Raw genomic sequence first — 20,509 nt, forward strand, 5'->3', positions numbered from 1 at the left:
GGAAGGGAGAGGGATAGAGAGCTAGAAACATCGATGAGAGAGAAACATCGACCAGCTGCCTCCTGCACACCCCCTACTGGGGATGTGCTTGCAACCAATGTACATGCCCTTGACCGGAATAGAACCTGGGACCCTTCAGTCTGCAGGCCGATGCTCTATCCACTGAGCCAAAAACGGTTTCGGCTATAGACAACATCTTAATGTGCCTGAGCCATCTCTGCTTCCACTCAGGATTCCTGGGAAGGCAGGCTGTCCTAGATAGATACTGCTTTTCCTATTAACCCATCAGTGATGGGGCAGCAGGCTGAGGCCTGGCTCACTCCCAGAGTCCAGTAAGCCATGACTTGTCCCTGTAAATGAAACACTTTTGACTAAAGACTGGGTGTGTAGCACTTGCTTCCTGCCTGTCTTTCCTGCTAACACTGAGAACCCAGGACTCCCTGGCAGGTAGACAGGGAGCTGGCATGGGCCCCTGAGAGGTTGTGCTGTAGGCCAGGCTGAACTGGAAGGCTTTGACAACGGAAAGATGAGCAATCATAAACTGGGAGGCTGGAGGGGAGCGGAAACAGGAGTAGCCACGATCTGATCTGGTAAGTCCCTTTGCCTAGGGCTGCTTTCCCAGGCAGAGCTGCCTCTTGGAGACAGGAACCTTCTACTACCTCCCACCATGGCCCATAAAAGAAGCTAGAGTGCTAGTTCCCCTCACAACCCACTATTCTCCCCAGATTTCCTTGAATCTTGAAGCGATGCCTTCTGACCTGGGTCAGTGACTGATACATATGGAAAGCTGAATGATGGGATAGAAAGGGCATGGGTTCAGGTCTCCAAGTTGCCATTTACTAGCTGTGCAAACTTTGAGCAAAATCTTTCCGTTCCCATTCTTCAGATGAGGTGACAAATACCCACTTCATAGAGCTGTGGTGAAGACTGAATGCAATAAAAATGTAACAATGGCAGTTAGTTCCATTTTCTCTACTCTTCCTTTACCCACCCACCCTCCTTACAAATATGGCAGCACTGAATTGTATGAGGATTTTCATTCTTTGCCTCAAAGAGGATTCCAATCTACGACAGTGTAAGGACCAAGAAATGATGACACAGATTATTATCTATGGATTAAGCATGTTAAATAGGAGTGGTTGTCAGAATTCTAAAGATGCCCTTCCTAGATTTCTGGCCCCTGGCTATTTAATCAAACAACTCTTAAGGGGCTCTGCAGCTGTAATTAAGGTTTTGGACCATAAGATAGGGAGATCACTCTGGACTTCCTGGTAGGCACAACCTAATCACTTGAGCCCTTAACAAATTCTCTGGCAGGAGTTAATAGAGATAAGTCAGAGAGAGTCCAACTATGAGAGACTTGACCAGCATTTTCGGTTTTGAGGGTGGAGGTAGGGTCATAAGCCTAGGAGTGTGGGTAGCCTCTGGAAGCTAGGGATGACCACTGGCCAACAGCCAACAAGGAAACAGAGATCCTACAGCTGCAAGGAGCAATCTGGCCAACAACATGAAATGAGCTTGGAAGTGGATTCATCCCCCAGAGCCTCTAGAAAGGAACACAGCGTTGCAGACACCTTGATTTTGGCCTTGTGAGACCCGAAACAAAGAAACCAGTTGGCTCAGACCCACAGGACTGAGATAGTAAATGGGTGTTACTATAGTACAGTGAAAAGGCTCTGAGAAGTCTGCAGGCATGAGCATAAAGGACAGTCATTCGTGTGGAAGTGTTTGCTACCAACTTTATTTGAAGGTGAATAGTACAACATTGACAAATGTATTTTGTACAATCAAGTCTGCACTGCCCCCACACACTGTGGGGCTAAGGAAGACATAGTCCTTCCAACAGCTAGAAACAGTCTCAGATAATGAGTTTATGAAAAACACTTTCTCTTCCTCCAGCAAACAAAATTATTTATGAAGCTGTACAGTTCAACAATAGGGAGCAAAAGGAAAAAAATTACCTCAAGGAAAGCAACAGCTCCTTTTCTGGTGGGATCCGTCATTTCACAGACATGAAATATTCATATCAGAGATCTTATATTTCAAGAGGAATGGGTTACATATCAGAGCTACAACATTAAACATTTTATTTATTACCAACAGGGAATTAGAAGACTCTCTTTGAACACAGTTCTTACCCAGACTTTTGGAGACCAGGGTCAGCGTGACGCCTCTTTCTAATTAATCGTCAAGTTTCATATTTATATCTATTACCTGCCTCTGAATTCCCTTCCCAATACCCCACTCCAACATTTAAGAGGACTGTTCTGATTTTAAGTTGCATCACAGATCCCTAAGTGCTCACCTCCCTCCCATTTAAGAGTCTGACCCTTGGCCTTTATGAACACACGGTTTTAGAGAAACAAATTCAGGGAAACCATCTATTCTCCTGAGCCCAGCTACTCTGTGCCACCAGCTCTAAGCCGACAGCCCCGGTACAAGGAATAGGGCTGATAAATAATGAATCAGCATCTTGCTCAACCGGTGGCGTTTAAAATTCTTTTCAGGTGAAAAATTACCACAATTTTGTGCTCATGGCAGATTTCAAAGGGAGACTTGGAACAGAAAATCTTTAAGGGACCCTTACACAGCCAGAAGTTCTTTTCAGGTTGATGTACATAAAACATTTAGTAACCAGGACAGTGGAAGGACTAAAGAGGAGCTCCCAGGGCCTGGAAAAAGGCCATTTCTTAAGCTTGTTCTTGGGGTCCTGTGGAGACAGGCTCTACACATGGTTGGCAGGAATCAGCAGCAGCCCCAGGGCCCTGGGGTATCAGGTAGGTGTCCAGCTCCTGGCACTGGTAGAGGGCTACGCTGTCCAATACCCACTCTCGGGTTACCATAGGTACCTCACACATCTGCCCAATCACTGAGGACAGAGAACACAAGTGGAGATTAGTGTCAATTCACATTTCCCCAGACCAGACTGTAGTTAATCTATTCTGGGCACCTGGTTGTATGAGTTCTTAGGGTTACTCAGGAAGAAGCAAAAGTGTTGATGGTAAGTAATGCTTTAGTGGTCAGCAAACTCATTAGTCAACAGAGACAAATATCAACAGTACAACAATTGAAATTACTTTTGAGAGCCAAATTTTTTAAACTTAAACTTCTTCTAACGCCACTTCTTCAAAATAGACTTGCCCAGGCCGTGGTATTTTGTGGAAGAGCCACACACAAGGGGCCAAAGAGCCGCATGTGGCTCGCGAGCCGTGGTTTGCTGACCACTGCTTTAGGACATAAGACCTTATTCAGCAGCCTGAGGAGTGACAGCTGGTGAAAGCCTACAGCTTTAACAACTTTATTAACATGAGCCCCAATCTGTTAAAAAGCATTGCAATTTAATGATGGGAAAACATTTGCAGTATCTTAAGTGAAAAGCAACACAATATGAGCATTATCACATTCGTGTAAAATATATGTATATACATATACACATGCCTGAAAGAATTTTATGGTGATCATCTCCAAGGGGCGCGATTACTGGGATTCTTTTATTGTTTGTGTTCATTTTTATTTCATGTGATGAACATTCATATTTAACCCCTCAATGGAAATAGTTCATGCATTACTTTTGTAATGTAAAATAAACAACAAAAAGGTTTTAAAAGGATATTTTAGCCATTCCTTCAACAAATGTGAGCCCCTCGAATGCACTGAGCGCTGTGTTAACTAAGCACTGGGTAACCGGTGGTGAACCAAACTCATCTCACAGGCACATGCTTGTGGCCTTCTGAAGCCCCAAACAGGGGCACCATTCACTCCAGTTAATCTAAACAGGACAATCAGACCTAAAATCACCATAGTAACCTGCACACTTAACTTGGGCCCTCTACTCCACACTCCTCTGGATGAAGGCTTACAGTAAGACTTACCACGGAAGCCACTGTCGTCTGTCCAGGCATCCGGCTGCATGACCACAATTGGGTGAGTGCCCTGCATCCCCAGGAAGGAAACATTGAGGGTATCAGAATAGGACTTTGGGAACAGTCACTTCACCATTTCTTGATGGTGTGATGAAGCAGCCACACAGAGGAGGAGGAAGGGCACACGGCAAAAAGGAAGGATTAGAGGAAAAGAGCCTTCCCTCAGTATATTAAATACTCAGAGCTCTCAGGTCCTCACTCCTCCCTTACAGATGGAGTCTTCTGAAACACACACGTGGTCAGAGAAGGCTTGGGTTAAGAGACCTCTCAGGCTACACTGGGGTGTGGAGGGGTAGTTCATAGGGATTGATGGGTGCTGCCTTGCTCCATCACCAGATAGAGTACTGTGTTTCCCCCCCTGACAGGGCACCAAATGCTTACCTCGCCGAGGGTGAATAATGAAGGCTCCTTCACCACAGAAGCCCCACAAAGCTGCACCATCCACTCTAGTTGATCTAAATAGGCATTGAGACAGAAAATCACCACAGTGATCTACATGCTTCACCTGGGCTCCCTACCCCATACTCCTCTGAATGAAGGCTTAGAGCAAGGTTCTCAGTGGGAGTCCCTGTCTCTTGACTCCAAAGGGACAGAAAGGCCTGAAACTAGAGGGCCAGGATTCTAAGTTAATTTGCCACTGATTTGCTACTTACTCTGGTTATCAGTCCCAATAAGGCCACTTGGTAGATAAGGTTTAACAGTCTCTCAAATAAAACACAAGAAAAAAAAATCTAATTTTCATTAATTTGCTAAGTTGCAGGTAGAATACTGTGAGAAAACATCCACCCGTCTTCCCTCCCTCCTTGCCTAATTCTGTGTTGGTAATTGATAATCAGGGCCACAGAGAGCACCATACTCGGTGGTAATTACTGTAAATGTCAAGATATGGGAAGATAATTAAAACAAAACAAAACAAAAAACACTTATCACCCCGGACAGAGACTCAGCACATCAGCTGGGAAAGGCTACATGCTGAGCTGCTATCAACACACTCAAGGGAATAAAAACCAGAAGAGGTTGTACCTGGACCTGAAAAATCAGTAGAACTGACCAATGGGTGGCTCCTGGGCCCCTATGGGTGCTCTTTTCTATCAACCCATTTCTGGGGATGGGTGAGGTGCTCCTCTTTGTCTGAGCGTACCGAGGTCAACTGACTCCCTTCTATATATTTTATTGATTTTTTACAGAGAGGAAGAGAGAGGGATAGAGAGTTAGAAACATCGATGAGAGAGAAACATCGATCAGCTGCCTCCTGCACACCCCCTACTGGGGATGTGCCCGCAACCAAGGTACATGCCCTTGACCGGAATCGAACCTGGGACCCTTGAGTCCGAAGACTGACGCTCTATCCACTGAGCCAAACCGGTCCCGGCAACTGACTCCCTTCTAAAATGATACCTGCTAGAGGCCCTGGTTTTCATTATACCAAAGTACAACAACATTGAGAAATCCATGTGTGGCATGTTGAAATTTCATAAAAATCCAATCAATAACAAATAAAGAAGACATAAGCAAAATTACTTTGCCAGGCTCTCATCTATCCCTGACCACATGCTAAGGCCGTCTTCTGAGAAGCAAAAGGACTTGATCCTGGGACAGAGGTGAGCACAGGTGTAAAGGTAGGTAGCCTTCATTAAGAAAAGAATTGAACCAGCCCTGGCCAATGTTTCTCAATGGTTAGAGTATTTTACTACATACCAAGGGTCATGGGTTCACTCCCTGCCCCTGGTCGGGGGGTGGGGGGTGGAGGGGTGGGGGAAGCAACTAATCGATGTGTCTCTCTCACATTGATGTTTCTTTCTCTCTCTTCCTACTTCCTCCCTTCCACTCTCTGAAAAACAATGGGAAAAATATCCTTAGGTGAGGATTTAAAAAAGAAAAAGAGAACAAATCAAATCTAAACATCCACCAGGGCTTCAGTACCGCACAACTCCAGAGTTGAGCCCCACAGCACCAAAACATCACATCAGTGTCAGATTAATTAGAAAATGTTCATCACGTCTTCCCCTGCTCTGAGCTTGTATGGGAGAGGGCTTATGCAGCTGCTGTGCTTTCTTCACCATCAAATGAAGAACTCTCTCCCTAATTTATTTCCCCCTCTTTCTTAGACCAAAAGGCACTAAGAGCAGCTCTACCCCATCTGAGCACAGATGTTAATTCTTCACTGCCTTCAAACTCTTGAGAAGGGGCTCAGGGCTAGGTTTTGTTTTTGTCTGTCACAGGATAACATTTAAGTGCAGTTTTGTCTGACAGGTGATAGATAAATAGACTAACCTCTCGCCAATCTGAGGAACCCCCATAAGATGACCCCTCCTATAGCTGTACGGGAAAGGCTGGTGCTGGACCCTGCAGTCCCCCGAGTCTCTTACCTGTGGGCATGTTGGTAAAGGGCCCATAGCAACAGATTTCTAGGCCCTTGAAGATCTGGGAGAAGAGAGGAACAGAGGAATAGAGAAACACTAGTTACAAGAGTATGGGTTTTATAAAAAACAACATAAAGAGACTCTCTAAGAACTTTCATTTTTCTTTTCCTTTCCTTCCCCCCCCCCCCTTAAATATATTTTTATTGATTTCAGAGAGGAATGAGGTGGGGGGAGACAGAAACTCAATGATCAGAGAGAATCATTTATCGGCTGCCTCCCACACGTTCCACATTGGGGATCCAGCCTACAACCTGGACATGTGCCCTGACTGGGAATTGAACCATGACCTCCTGGTTCATAGGTCGACACTCAACCACTGAGCCATGCCGGCTGGGCATCTTTTTTCCTTTTCTTTACCACCAGACGATTTCTGCTGCTACTTCCAGAGACAATCAGTCCAATGTCCAGAACATTGTTGGATTTTAGAAGACTTTTTTTGTTTGTTTTGTTGTTAATCCTCGCCCGAGGCCATTTTTTAGGGAGAGTGGAAGGGGCATGTTTAATGGCTAGAAATTCAGCTATTAGTTGATATTTGATGTTTATCCAAACTTGGTACATCAGTACTAACTAACCATAACTCTGATTGGCAGAGAGGTCTATGTTTATTTTATATGTACATGCTCCTTTTCTCCTGACTTTCTTCTGGTCTCCAGCATCTGTGAACGCCAACCTATGAACCAGGAGGTCACAGTTCGATTCTCGGTCAGGGCATATGCCTAGGTTGTGGGCTCAATCCCCAGTGTGGGGTGTGTAGGAGGCAGCCAATCAATGATTCTCTCTCATCAATGATGTTTCTATCTCTCTCTCCCTCTCCCTTCCTCTCTGAAATCAATAAAAATATATTGGGGGGGAAAAAAGTTCTCCCCAGGCAGTCAGCTGGAGCCAAATGTTGCTGTAAAAAGCACAAAAGATAAGAATTTTTTCATCCAGGCTGATAGTCATTGAAGAGGATGTCTAGTTATGAGATAAGAAATTTGAAGTTTCACCTCTATAAATACATTTCTCTTTCATAGGAAAATACTATGGTGATATTTTCATATCTTCAGAATGTCATTACTTTGATCAGGTACTTCCCATCATTGCCACCCCGCATGCAGGAAAAACCCCCAAACACTGAAATTTCCTTTGAAGGAGGGAAAAATCTGGTGCTAGTTCTGCTTTGCATACAGCGGAATAAAAACAAATGGCTGGGGCCTGTTCTCCCTCTCAGGAGCAAGCCCTGCCTTTCCCTTTACTTCTCTTCTCCCCTTCCCGCTCCCCCAGGCCAGTTCCTTTGCCTTTCTCTCTCCTAAGCTCCAAGCGCCCCCCCTCCCCCTTTTGCTTCTGTAACTTGTTTCCTGAGCCTACACAGCCCAGCTGGCTCACTTCTACAACCTCTATAACTTTCTAAATAAACTTTCTTACTTTTAATTTGAAGAAGAAAAAAACGTTTGGCTCACAGAGCTCCCCCGGGGTGAAGGCAGAAACATACATAGGGCCAGAAGCTTTTCTTGGCATCTGGGAAGTTACTTCATTGGTTAAGAAGGTGAGGGTGGGCTGACCCCCGGGGTTCAGAGCTCCAGGGACTGATAATTTGTGATCATCTCCCAGGGCAGTTTTCCTTGGCAAATCACCTCTATTGGTTCACCCTCAGGTTCTGTAAAAGGACAGAAGGTGCTCCTTGTGGGATGTTCCCAAATGCCTGGCGGTGCACACTTGAAAGAGGAAGACAGGCAGACTGGGAACGTAAGCACTCAGTCAGGGGCCTAAGAAAGTGCTGGCTCAGGCCTGACAGGCAGGTGTGAAATCTTGCCTGGACTTCTCCCTGAGAGGAGGACACAGTTTTTGGCTACATCACTTGCTACAGGATGATCTGGGAACGTCACTGAGTGTTTCTGAGTGTTCTAGTCCTTCGTTTTCAAAGATGTTAGAATCAGCTATTTTTCTCCTTGGTGAAACCTATAATTTTCCAAGAAATATAATATTGTCATTAAGAGCTCAGATTCCAGGCTCTGGCCAGGTAGCTCAGTTGGTTAGAGTGTGGTCCCAGTACGCCAAGGTTGCGGGTTCAATCTCTGGTCAGGGGATATATAAGAATCAATCAATGAATGCATAAATGAGTCAAACAACAAATCAATGGTTCTCTCCCCTTCCCTCTCTCTCTAAAATCAATCCATAAATTTAAAAAAGAGCTCATATTCTGGAGCTAGACTGCCTGGGTTCAACTTCTAGTTGTGCGTTCACAACTAGCTGTGTGAGCTTGAGCATCTTACTCCACCTCTCTGAGCCTCAATTTTCTCATCTATAAAATAGACATAATTATTGTACATATCTAATAGGGTTACTATAAAATTGCTAATCAGTTAAAACATGTTGAGTATTTAGACTTGGCATATAGTGAACATTATATAAATATTAGCTATTGATTATCAATCATTTTCTCTTCTCTGCATCCACAGACAGCACTGCATACATCCCCTTTACAGCACTTACCACAGTAATTTAGAGAAAGACGCTATGGTAAAGTGGAAAGAGCAAAGGCTTAGATTCATATCTGTTTCAAATCCCAGCTCTGCCATTTATCAGCTAAGATTTGAACCCCAGATTGGACCAAATTACTTCTCTAAACCTCTAAGTCCCCTCATTCATTAAATAGATATAATACTTATTTACCTTGTTGGCCTAGAATTAAAAAAAAAGAACCTATATGGAAGCACCTAGCAGTATGTAACACCCCTTAAAAGATGAACTAAGGGGCCTGGAATGCAGAGGGATGGTGGGATTTCTGTCAACTTGGGGAAGGAGGGCTTTACCTTTCTGTCCTGGGATTCTCTTGCTCGCTTTGGACCTTGGTGGTTCCTTCCATTGATAACATCTCCTCTGACTTCAAAGTCATGCTAAAAGAGACCAAATGCAAACCACAGGGATCAGAGAAAGAGAAGCCGCCCTCAGTGGAAGCAGAGTAGATGTGCCATATTTAAGGAATTGAGTATTGCTAGGCAATCTTTTGACCACTCCCCTTAAATCATTCTTTTTGGTAGACTGATGAACTGACCAGCATCTCAGCTGCTGAAATCAATTCCCTGAAATAAAGCTTTGTGGGCAGAAATGAACAATTGGCTTTTCACCTCACTGGGACTTACTGTATTTTAATTTTCAACATCTATCTCCTCTCAAAACATTCACTTAGCATTTAGATTAAACTGCTAATACTGTGCAGTTATAAAGATAACGGGAGAATTCTTTATCTCTTAAATCAATTGTGTATTACCAGCTAAGGGTTTTTCAGATTTCCATTGAGAGATTTAGTTAATGAAACCATAATGATAAAATATACATTTAATACACTGAAGAAAAAGCTTTTACTTATCACTATTTTGATTGGTCAAGGATGAGAGTAATGGGATTGGGGAGGTTAGAGCTTTTGGGATAAATTAGGGGAAGAATGCTTAGAAACAATTCTGACTGAAACTCAGGTTGTAGAAGAAGATCATATCCACTGCCAATATTATTACAAAGTAAAATAAAGTCATGGTAGTATAACCACAGGCTAATATTAGGGGAAAGACCACTTCATACTTTCTAGTCGCTTGCGTGAGAAGAGTCTAATGATAAATGTCACCTATTTGGAGATGGCCTTCAATTTTATAGGCCTGATTGTACCCCTGTCCCTACTTAACCTCTCTTCCTGGATGCCTAGGATATACCCCTCAATTTTTTTTTTATTGTTGAGAGATTACAAATGTCTCATTTTCTCCCCTTTGCTCCTCTCCATCCATCTTTTACCGCCCCCCCCCCACACACAAGGCCTTCTAAATCCCCAAATTTATATATCTTGCCTCTTGCCTAATCTATGCTCCCTACATATTATTTACCAATTACTATCCTCCAGCTACACTAATCTATTTTTCTTTAACAAACAAGCTCATTCCTACCTCATGACCTTTATGCTTGCTGTTCCTCTGCCTTTAACACTTGTTACCTACACTTTCTAAGGCCAATTCTTTCCTGTGTTTTAGGTTTCAGCTCAAGCATTTCAGAAGCCATCCCTGGCCTCCTAAAGTGGTCAATCTCTGTCCCTGGTCAATTACTAATCTGCTGGTCATGGTATTTATTGCTATCTTAAATGATCTTTTTCATCGTGTATTTTCCTTCAACAAAACAAGAATCTGGCCAGAGAATGGACCTGTCAGTCTTGCTTACAGCTGTATTCCTGGTGTCCAGCACAGAGTAGGCTCCCAATAATATATACCATGGGATGATAGTTAAAACCAACAAAAATATCACTTAATTAATTGTGTATATACTGAATACTATATAATATCTCAAAACTATTTTTGTTAGTTTTATTTTCCCTGATCTGTTGTCACCAGCAGCTCTTAGATGGTTCTGTTCTAGAATTATTTCTCCTCCTACACTCTTCTTATTTACCTCTCACTGTTCTCAGTGTCATAAAGAGTAACATCTCTCTGAAGGATTCTGATTTCTAAACAAACACATTTGCATATTAATATGAAGGATTTTTCTTTAATTTAACAGTGAACAACCAGTTCTCTATCAAGGTCTATGTATATAGATTTAGGTGAGCCTATTTCTTTTGCTTATGAATCTTTTTTCTGCTTTATAAATTCCTTTTCCTTCCTCCAAGGAAATGATTGTTTCTACTGAAATTTAGAACAAGTGAATGAGGCACAGAATTTCTGGGTTTGCTCTGCATAATTCTTGATGATCCCCATCATCAAAGTGGTACAAGGAAGGAAGCAGTTAAATTTTCGGTGATTATGTGACTCAATGGCATCAAGTCTTTCTGATCAGTTTGTAACATCAAGTACCTACCTCATCTAGAATCTTTCTTTCTTTAATAGACTGGGTCACCCCTAAAGAGATCACAGAAAAGACAGGTCACAATGCAGAAGAACATGGGCTTTTTGTGGAAGTGGACGGTGAAGCAATTCACGTAAGAGCTTGGGAGGAATAACACTGAGCAGAAGTCCCATCTCAATAAAGCCACAGCTCCTTGTAGTAGAGATTTCTTTTTGGAGATATGGTTGATGCTTAATCCAAACATTATAACAGTACCTGCTGCACATGGATTGCTGCCTACTATTAAATAAATCCCTAATTCGTATACTAACATTCTAGGAGCAGATTAGGTCCTATTAGTTATAAAAAGAAATTCATTTTCCCAACATCACCAGCTTATCTGAACAAAGACATATGTGTTAAAGATAAAACTAGTTTAGTGTTATCATTAAAGACCTTTTGGTAATTCAGATACAACATCAGCAAAAAACCTTAGGTGGTAAGATGTTTGATGTAAAAATGCAATTCTGAAGTGGAAAAGGGAGGAGGGGAGAAATGCACTATACTTACAGAAATAGCTAACTACCCATTTTCCTCCTGCAATTCCCAGAAAATATTTCAGTGTCCGTTCACATACAAATTCAGCATCTGCAGAATGAAAAATATCCAAAGGATCAGTAGAAGTTGAAAACAAAGTCAGGAAGTGCTGCCCTAACAAGCTAATGAGCTCCAGTTCTATATGCTACTTGCAATCAATATGGATCGATGATTCCAATACCCCCGTGATAGAATCTGAGGCTGGAAGCACCCCTAATGATAACCAGCATGTGTGGATCTTTGGAAGTTAGAAAAGGCTGATACGAAGTTAAAACCAAAGGAGATGTCTGCCCTATCTTCTCAATGACAAGACTAGCTACAGACATCCATCACTGTGCTCAGGGAATTATCCTCATCAGTAGTATTGATACATGTGGATGGGGGAGACCTATTTTACTGGATGGCAATATGTGGAAGGAGAAGAAAACAGTATTGTTGAAATCCTCTATCTGATGTGTCAATGTAAGTGACAAAATTTTCACCCCCAGACTTCTAACCTGGGGAATCCTAACCTCCTAATTTCCCTGAGAGGGACAGAAAAATACAGAGTATTTTCATAGCATTTTCCCTTTATTCATAAGTATTCCAGAAAGAAGTATCTAAATAATCACTTCTGTTTATTTCCTAGTGTTTCAAAAACACCTCTGTGCCCTAGCCGGTTTGGCTCAGTGGATAGAGCATCAGCCTGTGGACTGAAGGGTCCTGGGTTTGATTCTGGTCAAGGGCACATGTCAGGGTTGCTGGCTTGATCTCCAGGGGGAGGCATGCAGGAGGCAGCCGATCAATGATTCTCTCTCATCACTGATGTTTCTATCTTTCCCTCTCCTCCCTTCCTCTCTGAAATCAATAAAAACATATTTTTTAAAACATTATATTGCCTTTGAGTTTAAAGACTAATTACTTTAGATTTAATTTACATTTTAAAGTTTTCCTTTCACCTTCCAGCAGCTTTGATCCAAACCTATAGTTTAAGATATATTAAACTTTAATGACATTCAACTCTAAAATAGAACTTGGTTTGAGGTATCTTGTTCTGGCACCTGGTTCCTGTATTATCCTCTGACCCTGTGGTACGATCTGTATAGAGTACAAAGCTAACATTTTAGAGGTTCTGAGGCAATGTGTCCTTGCCAAGGACTCTGGATCCTCTACTCAAGGGCCTGCAGCAATGTGAACAGAGTGGACCATTTTATTTCCTAAGTCAATTTTGAGAAAGGTTTTAAGAGCTGCATCTCCTGTATGCTGCATGCACTGGTCTCTGCTTCCCGGAGCCCAAGAGCATGTCTAACTCCTCTTCCAGACAACAACACTTCAAATATTTGAAGACAGTGGTCTTGTTCCCTTAAGTCTTCTCATTCCTTCATCTGTTCTTCAGATGACATTGTTCTCAGTTCCTTTTCTCCATCCTCATCCTCTACCTCTGGATAAACACTCTCTAACATGTCAGTGACCAGCTTAAAAAGCATAGTGTTCAAAACAGAGCACATGTTTTCCAGGAAGTCACTCCAGCAGAGAATACAGTGGGGGAAATCAGGATTTTTACTTTACTTGTTCCAGACAATAGGTTTGTATTAATGAGGTCTAATTTTAAATGAGCTTTTTAGCAGCCCTGAAATATTTATTCAGATTTAGCTTATAGTCAACTAAAAGACTCGGAGGTCTACATTATCACGGGAGTCAGAATTAAGATTTAAAAAGGGGAAGGTGTAGGACAGATGCATTTTTCCCTTCTGTTTTTCCTTTTCCACATGCTGGCTATCTCAGAGCTGATACTGTACTTATTTCCTGAAAAACTCTCAACCACACTCAAACTAGTGTTTGTGTGGAGCTAGGACATGAAATAGACATGGAGCTAGGGCTTTCCACCTCCCAGATTTTGAATAAAGGCTCACTTCCATCCATTCTCCCCTTTGCCCTATTTATTCCTCTAGGATTTGAGCTCTGCCTTACCAGAAAGCCCTTCCCACAGAATAGCCCAGGCAGGGTGGGTTAGTAAAAGTGGTCCATTGTTCTGCTTCACCACTCTCCAAATCTTAAACCCAAAACAAAAGGGGGCCAGGAAGTAGAAAACTATTATTTTTCTTTCGCAAAACATAGTTGATCAACTACTGGAAGACTTTCACCCGTGCTATGCTTAACGAATACTCCCATTTCTTCATGTAGTTCCATATAACAGATGCAATGCATTCCATAAGGTTCTTGGTATACCTGTTTTCATAATGACATGAGTAGTCTCTTCAGTAATTAGATCAGTTAAAGTGATGTGGTGTTTTCTGGCAAACTTGTGCACACACATCTGAAATCAAATAAAATATTATTATAAATTACCTCTAGTGCACAGCTTAGAGCATTAGTTATCCTAGCTTTGAATCTCCATTTTTTTCTCACAGAAAAGGTACATTCTTTTTATCCTAACATGTCTGAAGTCTCAAAATAAATAGCAATTTAATACAAATTATGTACAAATCAGAGGAAGAAATTCTAAAGTAATTCATGCTAGGAGACATGAACTATAACCAAGGATTCAAAATAATATTAATTTTCTCTTTAATAGCCGATATCATTGAATTGCCCAACACATCTAGTTTCTTTTCAGAGTGCTGCTCTACTATAACACAGATTTATCAGCCTACACTATATATAAGCTGAGAGGTAATTAGCCTACACAGAAAGTTATGTTACAGATATGTAGCTTAAAAACAAGATGTGCCTGGCTGAGTGGCTTAGTTAGTTGAGCATCATCCTGTGCACTGAAAGGTCACTGATGCGATTCCCAGTCAGGGCACATACCTGGGTTGTGGGTTTGATTTCCGGTTGGGGCACATAAACAAGGCAACCAATCAATGTTTTTCTCTCCCTTCCTCTCTCTTTAAGTATGTCCTCAGGTGAGGATTAAAACAAGATGCAAACCTCTGATAGCTCAAAAACATTCAAGTCAAGAGTACAAAAACTATCAATTCCTCTTACGGGGAAGGACTGAAGAAACTCATATTATTCCCAAAGGAAATCTAGAGCCTTCTAGCTATTATCTATCAACCAAATAAAAATCAATAGGTAGTAAAAGAAATGAACCAGATCCATTATGGACACAACTGACATAATTAGTAGCAACCATTTGGTAAATAACTCAGTTTACCAAAGGCCATCATTTATTAGCCATCACCACCATGCCAATATTTATGTGCTGCACAATATTGCAATGGAGATCAGGCCATCCTTCTTTCATGCTGCTTCATTCCATACTGCCACAGGGCACTAAAAAGGCAGACTAGAGAAGCTAATGACATCCTCCCCCCTTTTGTCACTGCCCTCTGCCAGGATCATTAGCAATTCTGAACTGATTAAATGCTGAAATCCCGGCCTTGAACAGTGTTCAGTTAGAAGAGCAACCGCTGAAAAGATCATTTTAATATGGGTTTCAGAATTAATCATGTGTAATACAGTCAGCAGCTTTCATAATAAATTTACCACACTTCAAGTCTGAATAGAGCTGAAAAGTTTTCCTCTTTGCTTGTTTAAAGACAATATGTACCCAAGCCACTTACAGTCTAATGTGCAGCTCAGAATTGCCCATGGCAAGAAAGATTAAATTATTTTAGCCTTCTCTGAAAAGCCGAACTTCAAAACAAGAAATGCTAATTTTCAATGAGTAAACGGAAATTCTAGATATGTAGGCAAATGATCAAGAGCAACATAAACCGAACACAGGTATGAATTTTCAGAGCAAATAGCTGGTCTGGGCACCTGATTGTGAAATTAGAATTCTAGCATTATTGATGAGAATGTATTCATTGTATCTTCTAGGGAAGACATAGCTTACTTTGCCCTTTTAGTAGTAGGTTACAAAGAACGTTATGCTCAGCTGCTACGCATAGAGAACTTAGAATGAGAAATGGTTCTTATCCTAGGAAGGATATATTAACAAAGATGCTTAAGAATGACTGGGTCATCTCTGTGTATAATAAATTATACCCCCATTAGATCCATTTGATACTCTGGTGTGTTATCTTATCATGGTTCTTTAAGATGTATTCACTCAATTATTTTATTATGAAGTGATACCAATGGTGATTAATTTACTAAGATGTCTGAAATCTACACTCAGAAACAATGTTTCAGTGATCTTAGTATTTTAATGGGTATTTTCCTTAGTGAGAAACAATTCCTGTTTCCAGCATTAGGGACCCAAGGAGATGTCAAAATCCTAATAGGGAAGAGAGGCTCTTGCAGAGCAGAAATGATAGGGCAGGCTACTGAATAACTATATCACCAACCAGGATAAAGACAAATAAACACTGGAGAAATGCCATTATCTGGCAGTGAGCTCGGAACCAGTTTGAATTTAGCTAATCATGCTGGTGCGTTCTCTCAAAGTGGGGAAAAGATGCCTTCTGGGGAGTAGAGCTACACCTACTTGATTTTTATAATAAAAACTAGAGGCCCGGTGTATGAATTCGTGCACAGGTGGGGTCCCTTGGCGTGGCTTAAGGGAATTGGGCTGAAACCGGCAGTCCAATGCCGCCTGCCGCTCCCGCTCATCCCAGCCCCACTGTGCCTGTTGTGGGCTCACGCCCAGTCAGTCCTGATCGGGAGAGGCAAGCTGTGAGCCCTGTGCCTGGCACAGTCCCTGGGGGTGGGGGCACCCGGAACACGATTGGCCCTCAGGGCAGCTGGTGGGATGCCCTTGCCGGCCTGGGATCCGGATCCCAGATCTGTACTGCTGACGTTCGGTTTGGACTCATTGTCAGGAGCCACCTGGTGACCGCTTTTATATTGTTTCTTCCTTGTGGAGTTTCTAGGGAGGGGAAGTGGCTGTGGTGCCTGAGGCCGACTTCCAGGAGGCCAGCAGTGCTGTTGGGATCATGCCGACCGTGCCGATCAGTCGGTGCCTGGCCCTTTCTTAGGAGATTGGACCTGCAGGACTACCGAGGGAGTGAGTGGCTGCCACTGGGATGGGTCGGCAGCACTCCCACTGTGGGAGTACACTGACCACAAGGGGGAAGCTCCTGCGTTGAGCATCTGCCTGCTGGTGGTCAGTGCGCATCATAGCAACCGGTCATTCGGTTGCTTAGGCTTTTATATATATACTAGAGGCCCGATGCACGAAATTAGTGCAAGAGTAGGCCTTCTTTCCTATGGCTGCCAGCACCAGCTTCCCTCTGGCACCCAGGACCCAGGCTTCCCTTGAAACCCCGGCTTCGTCTAGAAGGTCATCAGAAGGATGTCAGGCCGAATTAGCGTATTACGCTTTTATATATATATATATATATAAAATTTAAAAAGCTCTATATCATACCCAAAACTATAACCTCTCTGCTAATATTTAATAATTACTTTCTTTTTAAAAAATTGATTTGAGAGACAGAGAGAGAAACATCCATTGTTCCACTTATTAACACATTCATTGGTTGCTTCTTGTATATGCCCTGACAAGGGATTGAACGTGCAACCTTGGTGCATCAGGAGGACGCTCTAACCAACTGAGCTACCCATTCAGGGCTAATAATTATTTTCTTAAGTAAATTTATACAAAATGATTCATGCTATAGTGTTATCTAGGTCCAAAATTTCAGAAATTAGTAATAAAAATTAAATTTCATTAGAATTATACCTATTTCTTAGATTTCTTCCTATAAGTTATTTATTACTACTACCTAGTTAAAACTATTATGGTATGTAAATGAAGTCTCAGTCTTTAGGGAGATACATATGGATACACTTACAAGTTCTTTTGGGGTCAAGCCTGATGCCACCATAGATATTCTTTTGTTGACTGTTTTTGCTGAAGATGTCACCTCTGGCTTCTCCCTGCTAGCACTTTCTTCCCTCACATTATACCCAGCAGCATTAGTAGTGTGAGTAGCAGCTGGACTCTTAGCAGATTCAACTTGAAATTGGGGTAATTTCAATGCAGAGGTTGAAGTTGGCATGCTGCAAACATGAGCTGACTCTCGGGCTCTGTCTTCAGAGGGATCAGACTCTGGGTCATCCGAGAAGAGGCTGATTCCAGACTGTATGTAAGGACTTTCCTCTGAAAGGAATGGGAGATGAAATTTAGTCTACATGAAAATGAATCTTGAATTACAACATCTAGTCTCTGCTAAGAATTGAAAAGATAGATCAAGTCAGGTTAAGAGAAAAATGAGTGTGCTAATACACTATTGGTGGAGGTGCAAGGTGTCTTAACTTTTCTAAAGGACAATTTGGCATTATATTCCAAAAGTCATGTGTGTTTACACTTTCAGTCAATAATTCAAGTTTTATAAGTGTATCCTAAGAAAGTAAAAGATGTATGCACAAGTTTAGCCATAGGAATGTCCACTGCAATATTGTTTATAACAGTAAAGTTCTAGAAATAACCTAAATGTCCGATAATAGATTGGCACATCTATTTCAATGGAGTACTCTTCACCCATTACATTCAGTTACTATGAAATAGAGAAATGCACACACCTATGTTCATTGCAGAATTATTTACAATAGCCAAGAGTGGAAGCAATCCAAGTATCTATCAATGGATGAATGGATCAAGCAAATGTGTTATATACATACAATGGTTTAAGTCAGTCACAAAAAGACAAATGCTGTACTATTCCACTTATATGAGGTATTAAAGTTGCCAAACTTTTAGACACAAAGTAGAATGGTGGTTGCCAGGGGATGAGGTATGTGGAAAGTTGTTGTTTAATGGGTACAGCTTCAGTTTTGCAAGATGAAGAAGTTCTAGAGAATAGTTGCACAACAGTAAGAATATACTTAACACTAGTATACACTTAAAAATGGTATACTAAGTGTATACTAGTGTTAAGTATATTCTTATTGTAACTGAATGTAATGGGTTAAGATTGTAACTTTTGTTATGTATTTTTATTGCAATTAAAAACAAAACATATGCCATTGAATTTAAGATGCTATCCTATTTCAGAGTCCAAACATGAAAAAAATCTGCACCTTAGAATCCATGAAATGCAATACTGTAAGGTATGCTTTCTATAATTTTGGTCATTTATTTTATCTAATTTTAAATAACCTTTTTTATTACCTATATTCTCCAACTGCTTGGCAATGAACATATAGTACTTTAGTAAGGAAGGAAAATATATTGAAATATGAAAAATATTCAATTTTTGTTTCATCATGCATGATGATATAATTACCCTTTTCACATAATAGATTATCAGATATCATCACCAAATTAAAAACAGGAGATCATCCCTGAAACATTTCAGAAAATGCCACTCAATCAGAAGTAAGCATAACTAAGTAGAATGTATGAGATTCCCAAAATGACCCTAATTAAAATGGTCAAATACCACATTCAGAAGCCAAAAGGCATCTTTTATGATAATGTATTTTAGAGGATTAATTTAAAATTTTCTTTACTAATTCAAACTTTAATTCACAAGCCATAACACACACCATTTATTTAAAGTGATTTATAAGGCATAAAAAATATAGTCATTTATATTCATTAATTCATAACATAAGAGCTTACTTTGGAGATTTGACTCATTTTTCAATCAAGGACAGGCCAAAAACTTTGTTCCAGGGCTCTAGAACTCTTATCTAACAGTTGAAATAAAATATTTAGAGTACACCAAGACTCTCTCATCTTCAAAAAGAATTAAACCAATATAGACAGATTAACAACTACAATAATTTTCAAGTAAACTTGGATAAACATTCAAGCTATTTTTAAAAAAATAGGTTTAAGTATAACAGATGCATTCATGATATACTAGTACATATGAAAGATGACGAACCAGAATACCTTTAGGTAAGATTCAGAGTAAAATAAGTCTTGTCCAACAGAGAAGATGAAATATTACCTAGATTTTGTCTTGGCAAATAAGACGGTTCCATTAAATCTTGGGTCTCAGACTTGGCCAGTTGTTGCTCCTCTACATCAACACTCTCAATGAGCTCCTTTTGAGATGGGCGGTTTCTGTTCCGAAGACTCTGTGAGTGGCAGTGCACATACCACCTGTCATCTAACAACTGGGATGTAGAAGAGCTAGCAAGGATGCAAGGAGATTTTTTTTATCACCACGACTCATGAAAGGACTTATCACACGTCCTGGGCAGCCAAAGCATAAGTAAAACAGCTCATTGTTGGAGAGACACTCAAGTGATGGCCTAGAAGTCTGTTTTCATGATGTCTGCCAACATGTCAGGGTTGACACAGAACATTTCCCCTTAGGGTCTGGTCCGAGGCAGTAAGTATTATATCTCCTAGCTGTTTAAAAGCATGTCAGCAAATTTCAGCAAATGATCTACCACCACTTACTCAAATTCTATAAAACAGAAAGTATTATTCCACTTGAGTCCTCATGGATGTGTTAATCACATCTCTCATGAAAATAGAGAAAGCTAATGATTAATTTTGACATCGATACACTCATTCTTTCTACAACCAATTTCAGCAAATTTCATAGGATCATCCTTATCTCCTGCCTTTTCAGTATCGAGTCATTCTCTATGCACACAATAAGTAATTTCTTTATTCTTTCAGGTTTTAGGACTTGGGCTGATTAAGATACTTAACAGATTTAAAGGACCTCAGAGATCAGCTAATTAATTCAAACAATTATTAGGTGTTTACTATGAGTCAAACATCAAAACTAGGCTCTGTGGATTAAAGATGAGCAAGATCTAAATTGCTGCTCTCAAGTAATCTAGTAGAAGGAGGAAGTTCAATGAAATGTTTAAGTCTCTTGTGGGAGGGGGAGGAAGAGCAGAAATATTTGATCTGAATATTAAATGGAAGCTTCAACTAGTTAAAGC

The 20,509-nt window shown here is 41.0% G+C and overlaps 1 protein-coding gene across 5 annotated transcripts in view; it reads right to left on the reverse strand.

The window, feature by feature from the left end:
- Positions 1 to 1,732: 1,732 nt before the first annotated feature.
- Positions 1,733 to 20,509, reverse strand: part of BRCA1 (BRCA1 DNA repair associated) — a 51,255-nt gene continuing 32,478 nt past the window's right edge. For 3 of the 5 annotated variants that reach the window (XM_054709481.1, XM_054709483.1, XM_054709480.1), the window contains 10 exons: positions 19,555 to 19,739; positions 17,449 to 17,756; positions 13,934 to 14,021; positions 11,699 to 11,776; positions 11,162 to 11,202; positions 9,139 to 9,222; positions 6,293 to 6,347; positions 4,305 to 4,378; positions 3,873 to 3,933; positions 1,733 to 2,869 (listed from right to left, as the gene is read on the reverse strand). In XM_054709481.1, coding sequence (XP_054565456.1) covers positions 2,691 to 2,869; positions 3,873 to 3,933; positions 4,305 to 4,378; positions 6,293 to 6,347; positions 9,139 to 9,222; positions 11,162 to 11,202; positions 11,699 to 11,776; positions 13,934 to 14,021; positions 17,449 to 17,756; positions 19,555 to 19,739 — 1,153 coding nt within the window. In that variant the 3' untranslated portion in view covers positions 1,733 to 2,690. Of the gene's footprint in view, positions 2,870 to 3,872; positions 3,934 to 4,304; positions 4,379 to 6,292; positions 6,348 to 9,138; positions 9,223 to 10,260; positions 10,703 to 11,161; positions 11,203 to 11,698; positions 11,777 to 13,933; positions 14,022 to 17,448; positions 17,757 to 19,554; positions 19,740 to 20,509 lie in introns of those variants that run through there. The other 2 variants (XM_054709484.1, XM_054709482.1) reach the window with 2 other exon arrangements.

Source organism: Eptesicus fuscus, chromosome 20, assembly GCF_027574615.1.
Source record: "Eptesicus fuscus isolate TK198812 chromosome 20, DD_ASM_mEF_20220401, whole genome shotgun sequence".
NCBI classification, from domain to species: domain Eukaryota; kingdom Metazoa; phylum Chordata; class Mammalia; order Chiroptera; family Vespertilionidae; genus Eptesicus; species Eptesicus fuscus.